At 39.9% G+C, this 13,743-nt stretch overlaps 1 protein-coding gene across 10 annotated transcripts in view; it reads left to right on the forward strand.

Moving 5' to 3' along the window:
• LOC107720824 (inactive ubiquitin carboxyl-terminal hydrolase 54-like) overlaps window positions 1-13,743 on the forward strand; it is a 69,927-nt gene that overhangs the window by 53,584 nt on the left and 2,600 nt on the right. For 7 of the 10 annotated variants that reach the window (XM_016528658.1, XM_016528655.1, XM_016528657.1 and 4 more), the window contains exons 10-18: window positions 621-797; window positions 950-1,565; window positions 2,287-2,414; window positions 2,538-2,696; window positions 3,845-3,964; window positions 7,157-7,325; window positions 10,548-11,443; window positions 12,010-12,131; window positions 12,455-12,595. In XM_016528658.1, the coding sequence (XP_016384144.1) occupies window positions 621-797; window positions 950-1,565; window positions 2,287-2,414; window positions 2,538-2,696; window positions 3,845-3,964; window positions 7,157-7,325; window positions 10,548-11,443; window positions 12,010-12,131; window positions 12,455-12,595 (2,528 nt within the window). Of the gene's footprint in view, window positions 1-620; window positions 798-949; window positions 1,566-2,286; window positions 2,415-2,537; window positions 2,697-3,844; window positions 3,965-7,156; window positions 7,326-10,547; window positions 11,444-11,560; window positions 11,967-12,009; window positions 12,132-12,454; window positions 12,596-13,743 lie in introns of those variants that run through there. The other 3 variants (XR_001637646.1, XM_016528661.1, XM_016528664.1) reach the window with 3 other exon arrangements.

Raw genomic sequence — 13,743 nt, forward strand, 5'->3', positions numbered from 1 at the left:
CGATGAGCTTTGTAAAAATCGACGCGTTTCAGAAAGGCGGGGCATAGAGGAGAAACAATAATGTACAGTATGTGGAAAATAATGTGTTTTTTTAACCTTAAACCGCGTAAACACATTTCATTACACCAAATAAACAAAATAATGTTCTTTTTAGCAACATCATTTGACCCCTTTAATTTTTACTTGTTTTCTGTTTATTAATGCTTGTTTTGTCTTATTTTAAATCATTCTAAGTCATCTTTAGGCCCTTTTGGAAGTTTGCTGAGGCCCCCTGGTTGAGAACCATTGCTTTAGAAATTTTGGAATATAGTTCCAAATCATATTGACAACATGGACAATATGGAGCTTTAACATTCTTTTTTGAATCCTGAACGCTTCAGTCCACATTCACTGTGATTGCATCAAAAAGTACAATCTATACATACTTTGAATTTTCTTATTTTGTGGAAGGACGAAAGTCATACAGGTTTGGAAAGACATGAGGATGAGTAAATGACCGGATTTAAATTTTTGGGTGAACTATCCCTTTAAAATCTGACCTTTGAGCAGTTGCAGTTGGATAGCTGAAGCTAACTTTCTCTATTTCTAAATGCCCTCTCTGCTGCTGTTGTTGTTGTCAGGGAGGGAGCCCTCAATTTCAAGTGACACACGCACAGACTCTTCCACAGACAGCTACAGCTACAAGCACTCTCGATCACACCATGAGTCCATGGCCTCCCATTTCTCTTCTGACTCTCAGGGAACTGTGGTGTGTAATCAGGACAGCAGCGGTTCCCAGAACAGCATGGACACTGCTGGTACTTTTAACAATCACACACGCTCTCTAATATAAATTCCACTAGCAAAAGTGTCATGCTAAATCAAACTAAGAATGCACATGTTTTTCTAGTTTGAAACTAAAAAGAAATTCTAACTTTCATAAATGTAAAATACTTTTTTTTTTCTTCAGGGGAGGTTCTTAAAGACCAGGCCACTCCCCTTTGTACACCGAGGCCCTCTTCTACTGGCCATCTGCAGAACTATAAAGAGACTATGAATATGATCCACAGCAGACCCCTCTCATCGTCCTCTAGCTCAGGGGTGGGCGGCTCGGAGGCTGGGGCGCGGGCAAGAGATTGGGAAGACGAGAGCACCAGCAGTGAGTCCAAGTCCAGCTCCAGTGGAGGGCGCTATCGGCCCACATGGAGACCCAGAAGAGAGGCCCTGAACATTGATAGTATCTTTAGCCGGGAAAAGCATCGGCCTGCCGGCTACACCACGATCGAACCTTCCCCGCTTCCAGAAGACCCGAAGTCACCAGGGCACAGTGATCTGGTCTCAGGGGCTGCTGTGGAGGGGTCCAACATTGCAGCAGCAGAGACGGGGGGCATGACCGATGGCTCAGGGTGTATGCCAGAAATGGGGGTGGAGCATCTACTGATCCCGCCACCTTTAAGAGGTGTGGAACAGCAGCCTCGGCTGATCCAGAGGATGGAGAGTGGCTACGAAAGTAGTGAGAGGAACAGCAACAGCCCCATCAGCATGGACATTCCCCTCAGCGACAACCCCAGCACCAGTGCTCACAGGTAACTTAGCAACTCGCCTAGGAGGAGTGTGCAGTCCATATGAGCTCTGAATGCTCTGCATACCCAAGCCTTTTGAGAGAATTCGGGGACTGGCTTTTTAATATTAACATTAATTAGCATAAATTCCCTTGTCATCTAAGGTGTAATATGAAGCTCACATGTATGTAACTGTATTTATTTGTTTGCCAAACCATGGCAATTTTCTGCAAATATCTGCCAGTTATGGAGGGATTCAGGTGATCAGATCCACAACAGCTTTGGCGCCTACGCTCTATTACTATGAATTGTCATTATTGTTCCATGTTCTCATTGGTTTTTTGGCATGTGGGTGATTTCATATGTAAGAAATGCTGTCCAGGAATTGCTCATCCAAGCAGAAAAAATGTGTTGTTGCTGCCAGATCTCAATTACCAAAAATCACATTGTATTTATGCAAAACTTACTTGACAAAAATTTAAATCACAATTTAAAATATATTAAAATATAAAACCGTTATTTTAAATTGTAATAATATTTCACAATACTACTGTTTGTTACTGTTACTGTTACTGTTGGTCAGTTGTATATTGCCAACAAAACAGTATTGAGTATATCATAAATATCTGTCCAGGCTTGTACCATAAGCCTTAATGCTGCAGTATACAAACACAGACAAATTTACTTCATAGACACTGAGAATCATTCTCATGAGTTCATTGACATATGTTCTTCTCTGCCTCAGGGACAGCAGCAGTAAGAGACCTGTGACTTCTGGGCCCTCCTGGCGCACGGTGCCCAAGTCCAAAAGCAGCAGTGCCATCCTGCAAGACCTCAAATCACCCACCTGGAGCAGCAGTCCACTGAGTTTGGGTCAGTCATAACTGGTCTTTGCCTATGTGCATTAACCCACTATTGCTACAAGGTGTTCATGTCAAGTGTTTAACTGGGACATGAATATTGCTGTTACTTATTTATGTCTTTGTGTATGTGTAGGAGAGGGGCGCAGTGAACTGGATGAATTGCAAGAGGAAGTTGCCCGCAGGGCTAGGCAGCAGGAGCTCCAGAGGAAGAAGGAGAAGGAGAGAGAAGCAGCACAGGGCTTCAACCCCAGACCCAGCAAGTTCATGGACCTGGACGAACTTCAGCACCAGGGTAAATGCCACACAGGGCCAAACAGACAAAAACCAAATGAAAAAAGCTAGAATTTGGGTTTTAATGAGAGAGTTGACACAGCTTTGCATTATGGGTAATCCCTTCTACAAAAACCAGCCTAAAGTGGTTAGCTGGTTTCTCTTTCTTTTGTCCAGTTCTCCCTTTCTTTTTTACACTTTTCACCTGATCAGGCCGACTGACCAGCTAAACCAACTTAGCACCAGCTTGGCCATGCAGGGAGACCAGCTAGACCAATTTAACACCAACTGGGAGACCAGTTTAAGACCAGCAGACCACTTTAGGCTGGTTTAGAGGGATGCCCACTACATCAGTACCATATTGGTTAAACCAGCTTGGCCTTGCAGGAAAACCAGCTAGACCAATTTAAGAACAAAAACCAGTTTAAGACCAGCTAAGATCAGCAAATCACTTTTTTCGCTTGTTTTTAGGTATGCGCAATATATTGGTACCATATTGGTTATTGGTTGATATTAGAGATTTCTGAATAGATTTTTTGATGGCTTTCTAAGCTGTTTAGGCTGGTCTGATTTAATGCTTCTGGGCTGGGGGTTTACATACTTTTGACTTGATCAGGCAGACCGATCGGCTAAACCAATTTAACACCGACCTGGCCATATACTGGGAGACCAGCAAACCAGTTTAAACCAGCAAAGACCAGCAAACCAATTTAGGCTGCTTCAGACTTTTTTTCCAGCAGGGATAGTTTGGTAGTAAAAGTTTACCCTTTCCTGTCTTCTCAACTCTAAATTTAATGCAATGTCTCATGATCTTTAAATGATAAAATAATAATTGTAATACTATGTATTATAATATAAATATTGTAGATGGGAGCCATAGCATCAAAAACACACCTGTACACTCAAATCTTACATTTTTAATTTTGAATCAGAGTTTCCCTAGTCTGCGTGCATGGTGTATGTACAAACATGTCTAATTGTGTTTGAGTTGTGTTGGTGGCAGTCGTTAGACTGTATGCGCTTGTGTGTCAGTGGACGCCTCCATTCCCGGTAAGCCATGCAAACGCTGTGAGTGGCGTGTTCCCGGGAACACGCGGGGACTCCTGTGAGCAGTGTTTGTGCGTGTATGAGCTTGTTCTCAGAGGCCTGGCCTTGGTGTGTTAATTGCAGGGAAGGGGGGCAGTTTTGAGCACTGCCTGGCGGAGGCTGACTCTCTCTTAGAGCAGTCGCTGTGCCTGGAGCAAGCAGGGGATACAGCTACAGCCCTGGCGCTCTCCCACCACTCTGTGTGTAAGTAATTCTAACCTGCCTCTGCTTGCTACGCCCAACTCCTACACTGTCCGCTCGGGTAACCGTCACTTACCCAATATATGCCCTTTCTAGGTCCGTTTGGTAAGAAAGCAGCTCCCAAAAACATTCATGTCCTTGCAATGTGACACAAACCCACCTGTAATACCCCAGCACTGCCTTCCCTTCCTGCAGCACCCTGTGTGTGTGTCTTTGCTTCTGTTTGTCTCTCTGTGTGCTCCTCGTTTATGTGCGTGGCATATTATTTGTCATGATCCTGTCTTTGTTTTTTCTAGGGATGCACAATATATCGGTACTACATTGGTTTTTGGTTGATATTAGAGATTTATTTATTTATTTTTTAATAGAAATTGGATATTTATTTGGTCATGCTATTTTCCCTTATTTTTATATTTAGATTACCTTTGTCATTTAAAAACACTGCTAATTGTAATCTTACAAATCTTAACAAATCTCAAAATGAATATCTATTTTTCATACTGCACATTATAATGTTTTGATGCCTAAATTAACTTAGTATTTAAAGCTTTAGTTTAGCTTCTAGTGTTTTATTTTTAAATGATTTAGACAGAATAGCATGACATTTATTTTTTAAGTTATTGATAACATGAAAATAATATTGAGCTTAATTTTGATTTATTTTTAATTGTTTCATGCTTACCCTTTTATTTTAATAATTTTATTTATTTCTATTTTTTAATTTGATTATTTTTAATTTTATTTATTTATTTTTTACTGTTTATATTTCTTTATTTTAATTTAATATTCAGTGCATCCCTGTTTCTGTTCTCTTGGTGCTGTGATCAGAGTCATCATTTGCACAGATTTTCACAATCTGATTGGATGACTGGGCATGTGGCTCTGCCTGTTGATTGTTAATACTGCTGATAGTGGCGTGCTATTGAAAAGCGCTCAGCTTTGGCTATTTGAGAGCCCCGATCTTTGCCAGAAAGAGGCTGCAACAATTTTAATCCTTTTTTTTATTTGAACATTTTATTCTGTGTGTGAGCCCTCCATTAGGAACACCATATGAATGGTCCTCACCCACAGCCACACGCAAAGTTAAATCCATTCTAGATTCACCATCATAACATTCCCGACCTCTATAAATCCCTTTTGGTGGAAGGATTGGATTGTGATTGTGCTTAGCCGTCATGTGTGGATACTGCCACACAATCCTGCCTAAATCTCTCAGCACTCCCCAAATTAAAACAAAAAAGGTGGCTGTATATCTTGCACTTCCCTGGAACAGTGTTTTTGTCCGAAGCGCTGGCATACCTGCTTGAATGATTAATGAGCAGAGAACAATTTCAGCTATACAAAACTCTCCACAAAGCTATTTATACCATTCACAAACCACTATCCAGGTCGGCAAACCCTCCATCTCTGTCTCGCTTTGTTCACCGTATGTGCGTATATAATATGTGTGTGCATGTCTGTATATGTGAGGCGCAGCACTAATATATGTAAAGGGAAGACAGCTGTTGTAAATATTTCCACTCTTCAGATCCTCGCAGACCTTTCACTGTCCCATCGTGACAGATCCGATTTGGCCCAAAGCGCATACAGGCCTCTAAGATCCAGTGGCAGCCTATAAGGTCATGCCTTCACTATATAAAAGAATAGCTCCCTGTTCCTCTGGCCAAATGAAAGCAACACCTGCCACAACCCTGCAATCCATCATTGGTTTTGTGTGTGTCTACGTTTGTGTGTCTGTCCTGGCTGTCGCTCCTGCTTCCTGTGTCTTCAGTCTGTGGTGTGCCGTCCTAAAACATCGTCCCTTTGCATCTCCCAGAATGCCGTCAGCTTTTTTTAAAACCCATTGAAAGCGATGCACGTCATCTTCAGTTAAAGCTAGCTCAGGCGCAGCTGGTGTTGACAGCAGTAAAGGTTCTGAAAATAGCATTTTTAGGCAGAATTAATGCTAAACCAGACTTAAATGAAACCGGTTCAAGGGAACCATGGCAACACTAACCTCCCATGCAGTTTTCCATGTAACAGCCCCAGACGGGAGAGCAACCAAATCAGCTGTTTCCTAATGTAAACTCATTTTGGTATGCAATTAACAGTCAATCAGTGTGATGGATCTCAACATGTTGTTTTGTACACACTGCGAACAAGGGCTTAAAAGCTCAATCACAGTCGTTGGTTTCTCCCTTGTCGTTCAGCAGAGCAGCACAGTGCTTCTCCATATTATGATCTTTCTGAACTCTGTTTATGTCACTCATTGTGAATGGGTTTGTTCAGTAAGCAAAATACTGCACAACAGCAGGCGATGTGTTTTTAAAAAGGCAACGTGAAAATTATGGAACTCAGGGGTGTCATGCACCTATTTGTTTGAGCAATTCTGGATCCATAGTTTAATGTGCTTTTTTTTCTGTATGGTTTTGACATTGTGATAACTCCTTTATTTACCTCAGAAAATCATTATTGTTGTTGTTTTTGCTGTAAATATAATTTTAAAAATTTTAAATAATGTCAATCTAAAAAATACTATACAATGAAATAATGTATAAAAACAAAATATTTTGTTAATAATAATATTATTAACATTGTATTATTTAATATTATTATTAACATTAATATAATTTTTTATGTTTTGTTAACATAAAAACATTTTAAAGAAAAAAGTAAGACCACAAATAATAAATTAATCATTTTAGTAACTAAATAGATAAGTAAAAAAAGACAAATAAATGTTTTGGAGCAACATGACTCAATTTTCTGTTGAAGGTGCAAGTCAGTTGGATTGGACAAATGTAGATGTGAAATGTTTAGACAGATAATTTCTGGCACTTTTTTTTGACCAACCTGATTTTAATTATAAAAGTGTTGTTTTTTGTGTTATTTAAAAAAAAAAGGGCATGACACTTCTGATGCAAGCTACTGTTATTGACCCATTACATGCAGTCAACTATGTGACAACTTTGATTAACTAGTGTGCAAAGTTTCGCCTATTACACGGCCTAGAGCTCACTCTGGGGTGAAAGGTGGGATGTATTCCACCATCACCCTCTCTTCTTTCTTTCAACTTCACTACTTTGTCGTTTCTATAACAAAAAAGTGGACCGCATCCCGGCCCCTCATAACCTCAAGCTCTTCCTTTTTCTTTTCTACATTTTCTTTTCTTCTGCTCTTCTTTCCTTCCCTTTTTGTTGTTCTTTTGCGTTATAGCTAAACTAAGATTTTCCATGCATGAGGGCAGTGCTAACACTCATAGCAGGACTATGGCTGCTGACGCCAAGCTGCAAAAATGCATGAGGAGAGCGCGGGGCCTACAGCAGCGCATGCAGCAACAGCAAGAGCAGCAGCAGGAGCCCAGCCGCCCACAGGGGCCCACCAGGTACCTGTACTGTCACCCTGTGTGTCCAGCTTAACCGCTTGTTCAGATGTATACTCTCTCAGACCCCTGGGTATTTTAGGGTTGTGTGGTATAACGATGTAGAATCAGTACCGTGGTACCAAAAGTTTGAAAACAGTACAATAGCAGCATAGAAACGTAATTTGTGAAACATGAAAGCAGAGTTGATGCATAACGGTGCATTGATAAAAACGCATTGATGCATGATCTGAGAATCAAAATGAAATGTATTGATTATGAAATGTATAAATCAATTAAAATAATTTATTGTTAGTTTAATAATACCCATTGGGTTATAGAGACCATCTCAAATTTACCCAAGACTGAGGAAAAAATGGATGGAGTTTGGGTTTGTTTGAGCCATTTGAGCAAAATCTGTTAACTGTTATACTGCTCAGTTATGATATATTACCTTTATGCACCAGAATATTTTGATTGAATAAGATTTATCGATTTATATTATTATAGATTTATTTTGAAAAACATTAATATATGTTTTATATATTAATTAGTTGTTAATTCCATGACACTGCTTGATTTAAAAATAGAACTTGCCTAACAGATTTCATGCTTATTTCAGTTATTAGTACATTTTTAATTTACATGACATGCAAATCTATCACGCTACCTAAGTACTGAAGAACCAAGGCTGGTATTGTATCAAAGTCAAAATTTTGAACTTAAAGCCAACCCTTGTGTCTATTCTTTTTTTTCTTTTTCATAAATAAAAAATTAGTTATGCTGGATTTTTGTGACGTTGTAATGAGAAAAAGCTGTTTTCTTTCTGTCTTTCTGTTATATTTCTGTGATTTGTGCTTAAAATATCTTTTTAACTTTCAGACATTATCTAACTGATCAGTTTGTCAGAATGCAAGTTGACATTTTACTCTCACAAAGGGCTATGGTTGCTTTGGGTTTTGTTGTGTGTTTTTTCAGAGCTTTTAGAGGTTAATTTCCAATTTAAAATCACACATATAGATGGGACGGGTGTTATAGATTCCATATAAGACCAAGTATTAGAAGCCGGGGTGCAGTCGGCTGAGTTATTGGCAAACCCAAGCTATCGAATGGCTGCCCACCGATATTACATACACATGGCATGCCACTTTGCTAATAAAGTAGCCTTTCAGAACAATGCAACGGTCACTGCGGCAGTGTGCCCCATGGAATGCGTTGTTTTATTTGTTTTTTCTTGTTTTCTGCTTTCTCTTTCCCCTCCATCGATTAAAGGCGTTGATGTGATGTATGGCCTGACCTGGCCAAAGCCCCTTGGGTAATTACCCAATGTAGTGCTTGAGGAAGTATTTACAGTAAATGAGCACTCGAGCACATTAATCAGAGATGTTTACCTCTGTACCAAACTTCTCCCTGTTCAGTTGCCTCTATACCCACTCTAGGACATTCAGCAGCCGCTAGGAACCACCTATCACCTAGTACTGCTTTTCTAAACAGTACTGCTTTTCTAAACCACTAATTTCCAACCAGGACAGGTACTTACTGTAAGCAGGTTCCTGTGGGCACTGTGAAAGCTTTCAAGTTTGCTTTTTTAAACCTATAAAATGTTTTAAAATATGTATTTTATTATTTCTGCAACAGTGCACTTTACTCATACCACAGCAGTCTTTACTTTTTCAGTGCCATCAAATGTCTCAGATAATCAAACCAACCTTAAATAACAGCTTTATATTGTTATAATATAAGATTGTATAGTTTCTCCAATCACTTCAGTTTAATTTGTAGCTATTTAAACTGTTTTTTTAAACCACAGTATTAATTGTTTTTAGGTTAAATGTGAGTCATTTTAATAATGGCCAATTTAAAAATATAAATGATTATGCAAAATGATTAGTTAAGAACACATTTCTGGTTTAATGACAATGAAGGGGTGCTTAACTTTCCTTATTGACAGAGCCATGTATGTCCCTAAGAACAATAAAAATGGAATATCACCAATCTAAAAGATAAAAGTGTTGTCCAGACTGCTAAAGCATGCTTAAGCTTGTCATACCCAGTTAAAAACCATAAATGTCCTATACTAATATATATTGAAAATTCATTCTTAGACAGCAGGAATGTTAACAGTGTCAGATTTAGGGTTCCCTACACATATGTGCACTAAAAGCAACTGCACAATGCAATAAAAACACTGAGGATTGTGTGTTTACATCATTCAGAGGCTTTTTACTGGCATTAGATAAAGATTTATCTGAAAATGAATCTATCACAAGGGTCATCAGTGGGTTGCTGAGGACCAGTAGAGATGAAGGATTGATAGTATTCTGATGGATACTCCGCTCTGCTTTATTAGAGATGTATGCAGATAGCGAGCAGGTTTCCCTTCTGGAGCAAGGCCAACTCTCATTCCCGTGCACTCCACTTCTGGGGAGCATTTGGGGCATATTTATGGCTGCTGTAACTGGTTTATATGGCGACTATGAAAATGATGTCAAGGTCGCATAGTGCGTCAGCTGTGGAAAGCAAGTGGGGACTGTGTCTATGTGTGTGTGTGTGTGTGTGTGTATGTGTGTGCATTGTATGAGAAGTGGCTCATGAATACTGGTGTGAAGGACGCAGGTCTCCTTGAATTTGGTCCTTTGCAGCATTGTAAACTTTTTGAGTTAGAAAATGTGTTAGAAATGGGTTTCTTGCAGCAAAACCATTTTTCAAGTATGCTTGGACATTGAAATGAATGAATGAGTATTGTTTTACAAATAAAACTCCAATTGATTTGATCAAACACCCGTTAGAACTCAAGGTTTCTTGCTTATTTTATGTTTAGTCTGCCTTAATGAATGAGTACATGCTGCATATTTGTGGCAGTATAAAATATATCTGAAATGTATGTGCATTTTATGTGTGACTTTCTATAAAAATGTAAAACATTTCAGCACACGCATAGTACCCATTTATATGCACAAGGAAATAATAGCATCAAGGGGTACAAAGTTATGTCATTCAACATAGGTTTTCGTTAAATTTTTTAATTTGAAGTTTTTCATTTTTTTTTCAGTTAATTAATTTAATTCCATTTTCCAAATAACTCATGTAATTATGTCATCAAATAAATTAATTTTGCCATAATTAAATTAGTTACATTAATTGAGTGATAATGTTTAATGGGACTGTACTAATTTCAGATAACCATGTTCATTTTTTTAGGGAGTGTTTAACCAAAATCCTCTCTTGCTTTTCTCGCCTCTTCAGTGAACAGCTTGGCCAGGTCCAAGTATTGTTGACAGACAATCAGGAAGAGGTCTTTGAGACCAATCAGGGTTCTGTGCTTGGCCCACCCTCTTCTCAACACATGAAATCACCCTCTTGTACAAACACCCCATCTCAGCCCTCTAGCCGCCCATCGCTTAATCCCCGGCCAGCCTCTTCTCAGCCACAGCCCCAAGAGCGTGATGAACGCAGCAATTGGTCAACCCAGAATGAGGACGAATGTGGTGGCATCAGATTATCAGATGTTCTCCAAGCATCAGGCATTCGGATCATGCCCATACACAAGCATCTTGCCATATCTCTACCCTCTTTGCCCCTTGACTTCTGGGGTGTATTGGGAGAGGACGAAGAGGTCTCCAGCTGTCAGCACCCTCAATCTCCAAATCCTCCTTTGTGGCAGGGCACTGCAGATAGTGCGGACAGGATACTCCAATCCAGCAGCCCACCACCCGACCCTGTTGAGGAGAAGGGGCCAGTGCCCCGGCGAGCCCCCATATGGCAGACCCTGTGTGCAACTTCCCAGCCCTGCACCAAATTGACCCCTCCTGTTGCTGCCCGTCATTGGTCCTCTTGGAGCCTAGACCGTCCAGATGCTGTTGTCAACCCCTACAACACACCTCCTGAACAGAACCAGCGGACAGGACCTGCCCTCTCTCAACACACACCTGGAAGACACCTTGCTCCTCACAGTCCCATGAGCACCAGGAAGAAGAACATCCCTAAGTACTCAAAATTCCAGAGCATGGAGCTGGAACCCACAGAGGCCGAGGACCAGGAACTCTCTGAATTGGACTCACTTTTCCAGGCCAGTCTGCAGGCTGGCCCGGGTCCTGGCCGAGCTCTGCGTGGTACCAGCTCACCTGCTCTTGCGAGACCAGGTAAAGTAACATCTTAAATTGTCTGACACTAAGTGTGTATACATGCACTTTAAAAGTTCTGTCTTGGCTGGACTACAGGTGCGGTCACATTTACCATTGTTTGGCCACTTTTCACAGGCGAAATCCAGTAATTTCAATTGGAATCCATGCAATGAGGAATTTTGCATGAAGGCAAAAGATTTCCCCACCCAGATTTTGCAATGGTTTCAAGATGGTCATGTGAATCCCCTGGCATCAAGATGCACAATAGAGGCTGCAGTCTTTAGTGTTCTTGTTAGCGTCTGCTACTATACTGGTTGGCACTGGTTCGAATCCCGGTTAGAGCAGTGCAAGTAATTAGACTACAGTTAGCCTTGAAGTTGTATGCTTGCACCGAAATATGCATATATTCATTATGTAAACTTGGATTGACAGATGAACACTGTAACTCTACTACTCAATAACGTGTCTATAAATATAAATATTTAAAAATGTTTTTGTTTATTATGCCTAATACATTAATGTTAACAAACTGAACCATATGTTGCAAAAATGTCATTATTGTGAAACCTGATTTTCTCGGACAGTACCTCCGGCTGCACGAAAGCTGCTCACTGGAGTCGGACGCTCTCGGACCCCCACAGCTGAGCTTGAGAGAACTGCTTATGGACCACCAGGTTGTTGCAGCCCTACTGGATACATGAACATGGTAAGATATGTGGTGCTGCACTCCTGTCTCTAGGTCTGATTACAAAGCTCTCACCATTAAGCTCTCATCCATGTTACCCACCATTAATCTAAATAATCTTGGTTTTATTTACTTAGTTTGTTTGTTTATTATTTGTTGGTTCTTTAATGAGGGATGGCTGTCTCTTCATTTTTTTTTGTTGTTGTTATGTCTAGTTTCTCTCCACCTCAGAGCCTGTTTTTCATACAGCGCACAATCTGTTAGCACATGTTGATTTTGTTTGGGTGTTGTCTGGTTTCTTCCTGTCTTTGTTTTTTGCTGCAGTAACTCTTTGTTCTCTGTAGCCTCTATCAGTGGCCCATCAAGAGCCTCAGTCAGGAGAGGAAGAGCAGTATAATGCGGATCACCTGTGCCGTATTGCTCGCAGTCTAAGTGGAACGGTCATCAGGCGTCGCCAGAACCGTCTTGCCGTCTCCCGAAGCTTCGTAAGTATCCCACACATGAATAAGACTAAAAGGAATTCTGACCATCTTATTTAATCTGAGGGGCTAGCTAATGGCTAAAATATGATTGAAATAGTGCCACTAGTGACTGCTGGCATTCAAGAGTCTGCTAGAGGGGCCAAAGAATGGGGGAGGAATCAGATATCTGTCCTAGAAACCTGATAAGAGCACTGTCACCTATGCAGGAGAGTGCTAACACACAGCTACTGCCACTTTAGCCTGATCTGTGTGTGCTGCCTGTCCCTTGTCAATCACTGCTGAGCTTTAGGTCATTTGATGTACACTCTGCATTTACATCTACAGTTATTTTTATAGCAGATGCTGTCTTTCAAAGCTATTTGGTGTATATATTGTGTTTTGGCATTCATACATTTCTAATATATAATGTATGCCAGAAATATATGAATGCATAGCTGTATTGTCACATGACATCCACCTGCACTATTGCACAAGGACACTCAAATACACATGCACAACTTCTCATTGTCTTACTGAGTCATACTGCCACCCTGTGTCCATATGCTGTAACTTCACTACATTCGAAAAAAGGCCTGGTGTCTCATTTTAAAGACATGCATATAGTCATCTTACCAAATGCATTCGTATACATTTTAAAAATGTTCGCAAGTCCTTCTTGCTTTATTAAAGTCTTTTGTACATAAGTGAGTGCATATGAAATAGGTAATGCATCAAATTCGGTTACTAGTAGATTCTAGTTTCTGGCCATACTGTATATATACATATTTAATTCATTATCCTGTCAGTGATCCATTTTTATCAATTTTTCATTCATCTCATTTACATGCACATTATTTTTCAGACCATGTTCTCATTAATCCTTTACTCTGAAAAGTGGTTTACCCGCTCCAGCTATTTGAGAGTTTAAAAATAAATAGGACATTCTTTTCCACTATTCACCAGTCCCCACTTTTGGCATTTATTATGTTGCGTTCTTAAGAATTTAATCTAATAATTCCTCAAGTTCAAGTCCTCAACATTAGCAGACTGTAGGTTGAAGTATGAATTGGAAAATGTTGCCCACTTTTTTTAGAAATATAAAATTGTTTTGTTTTTAAATATTGATTTATGCTTATATGGCATATATATATATATATATATATATATATATA

The sequence above is a fragment of the Sinocyclocheilus rhinocerous genome, unplaced genomic scaffold, assembly GCF_001515625.1.
Source record: "Sinocyclocheilus rhinocerous isolate Xijiao unplaced genomic scaffold, SAMN03320098_v1.1 scaffold4893, whole genome shotgun sequence".
NCBI lineage: Eukaryota > Metazoa > Chordata > Actinopteri > Cypriniformes > Cyprinidae > Sinocyclocheilus > Sinocyclocheilus rhinocerous.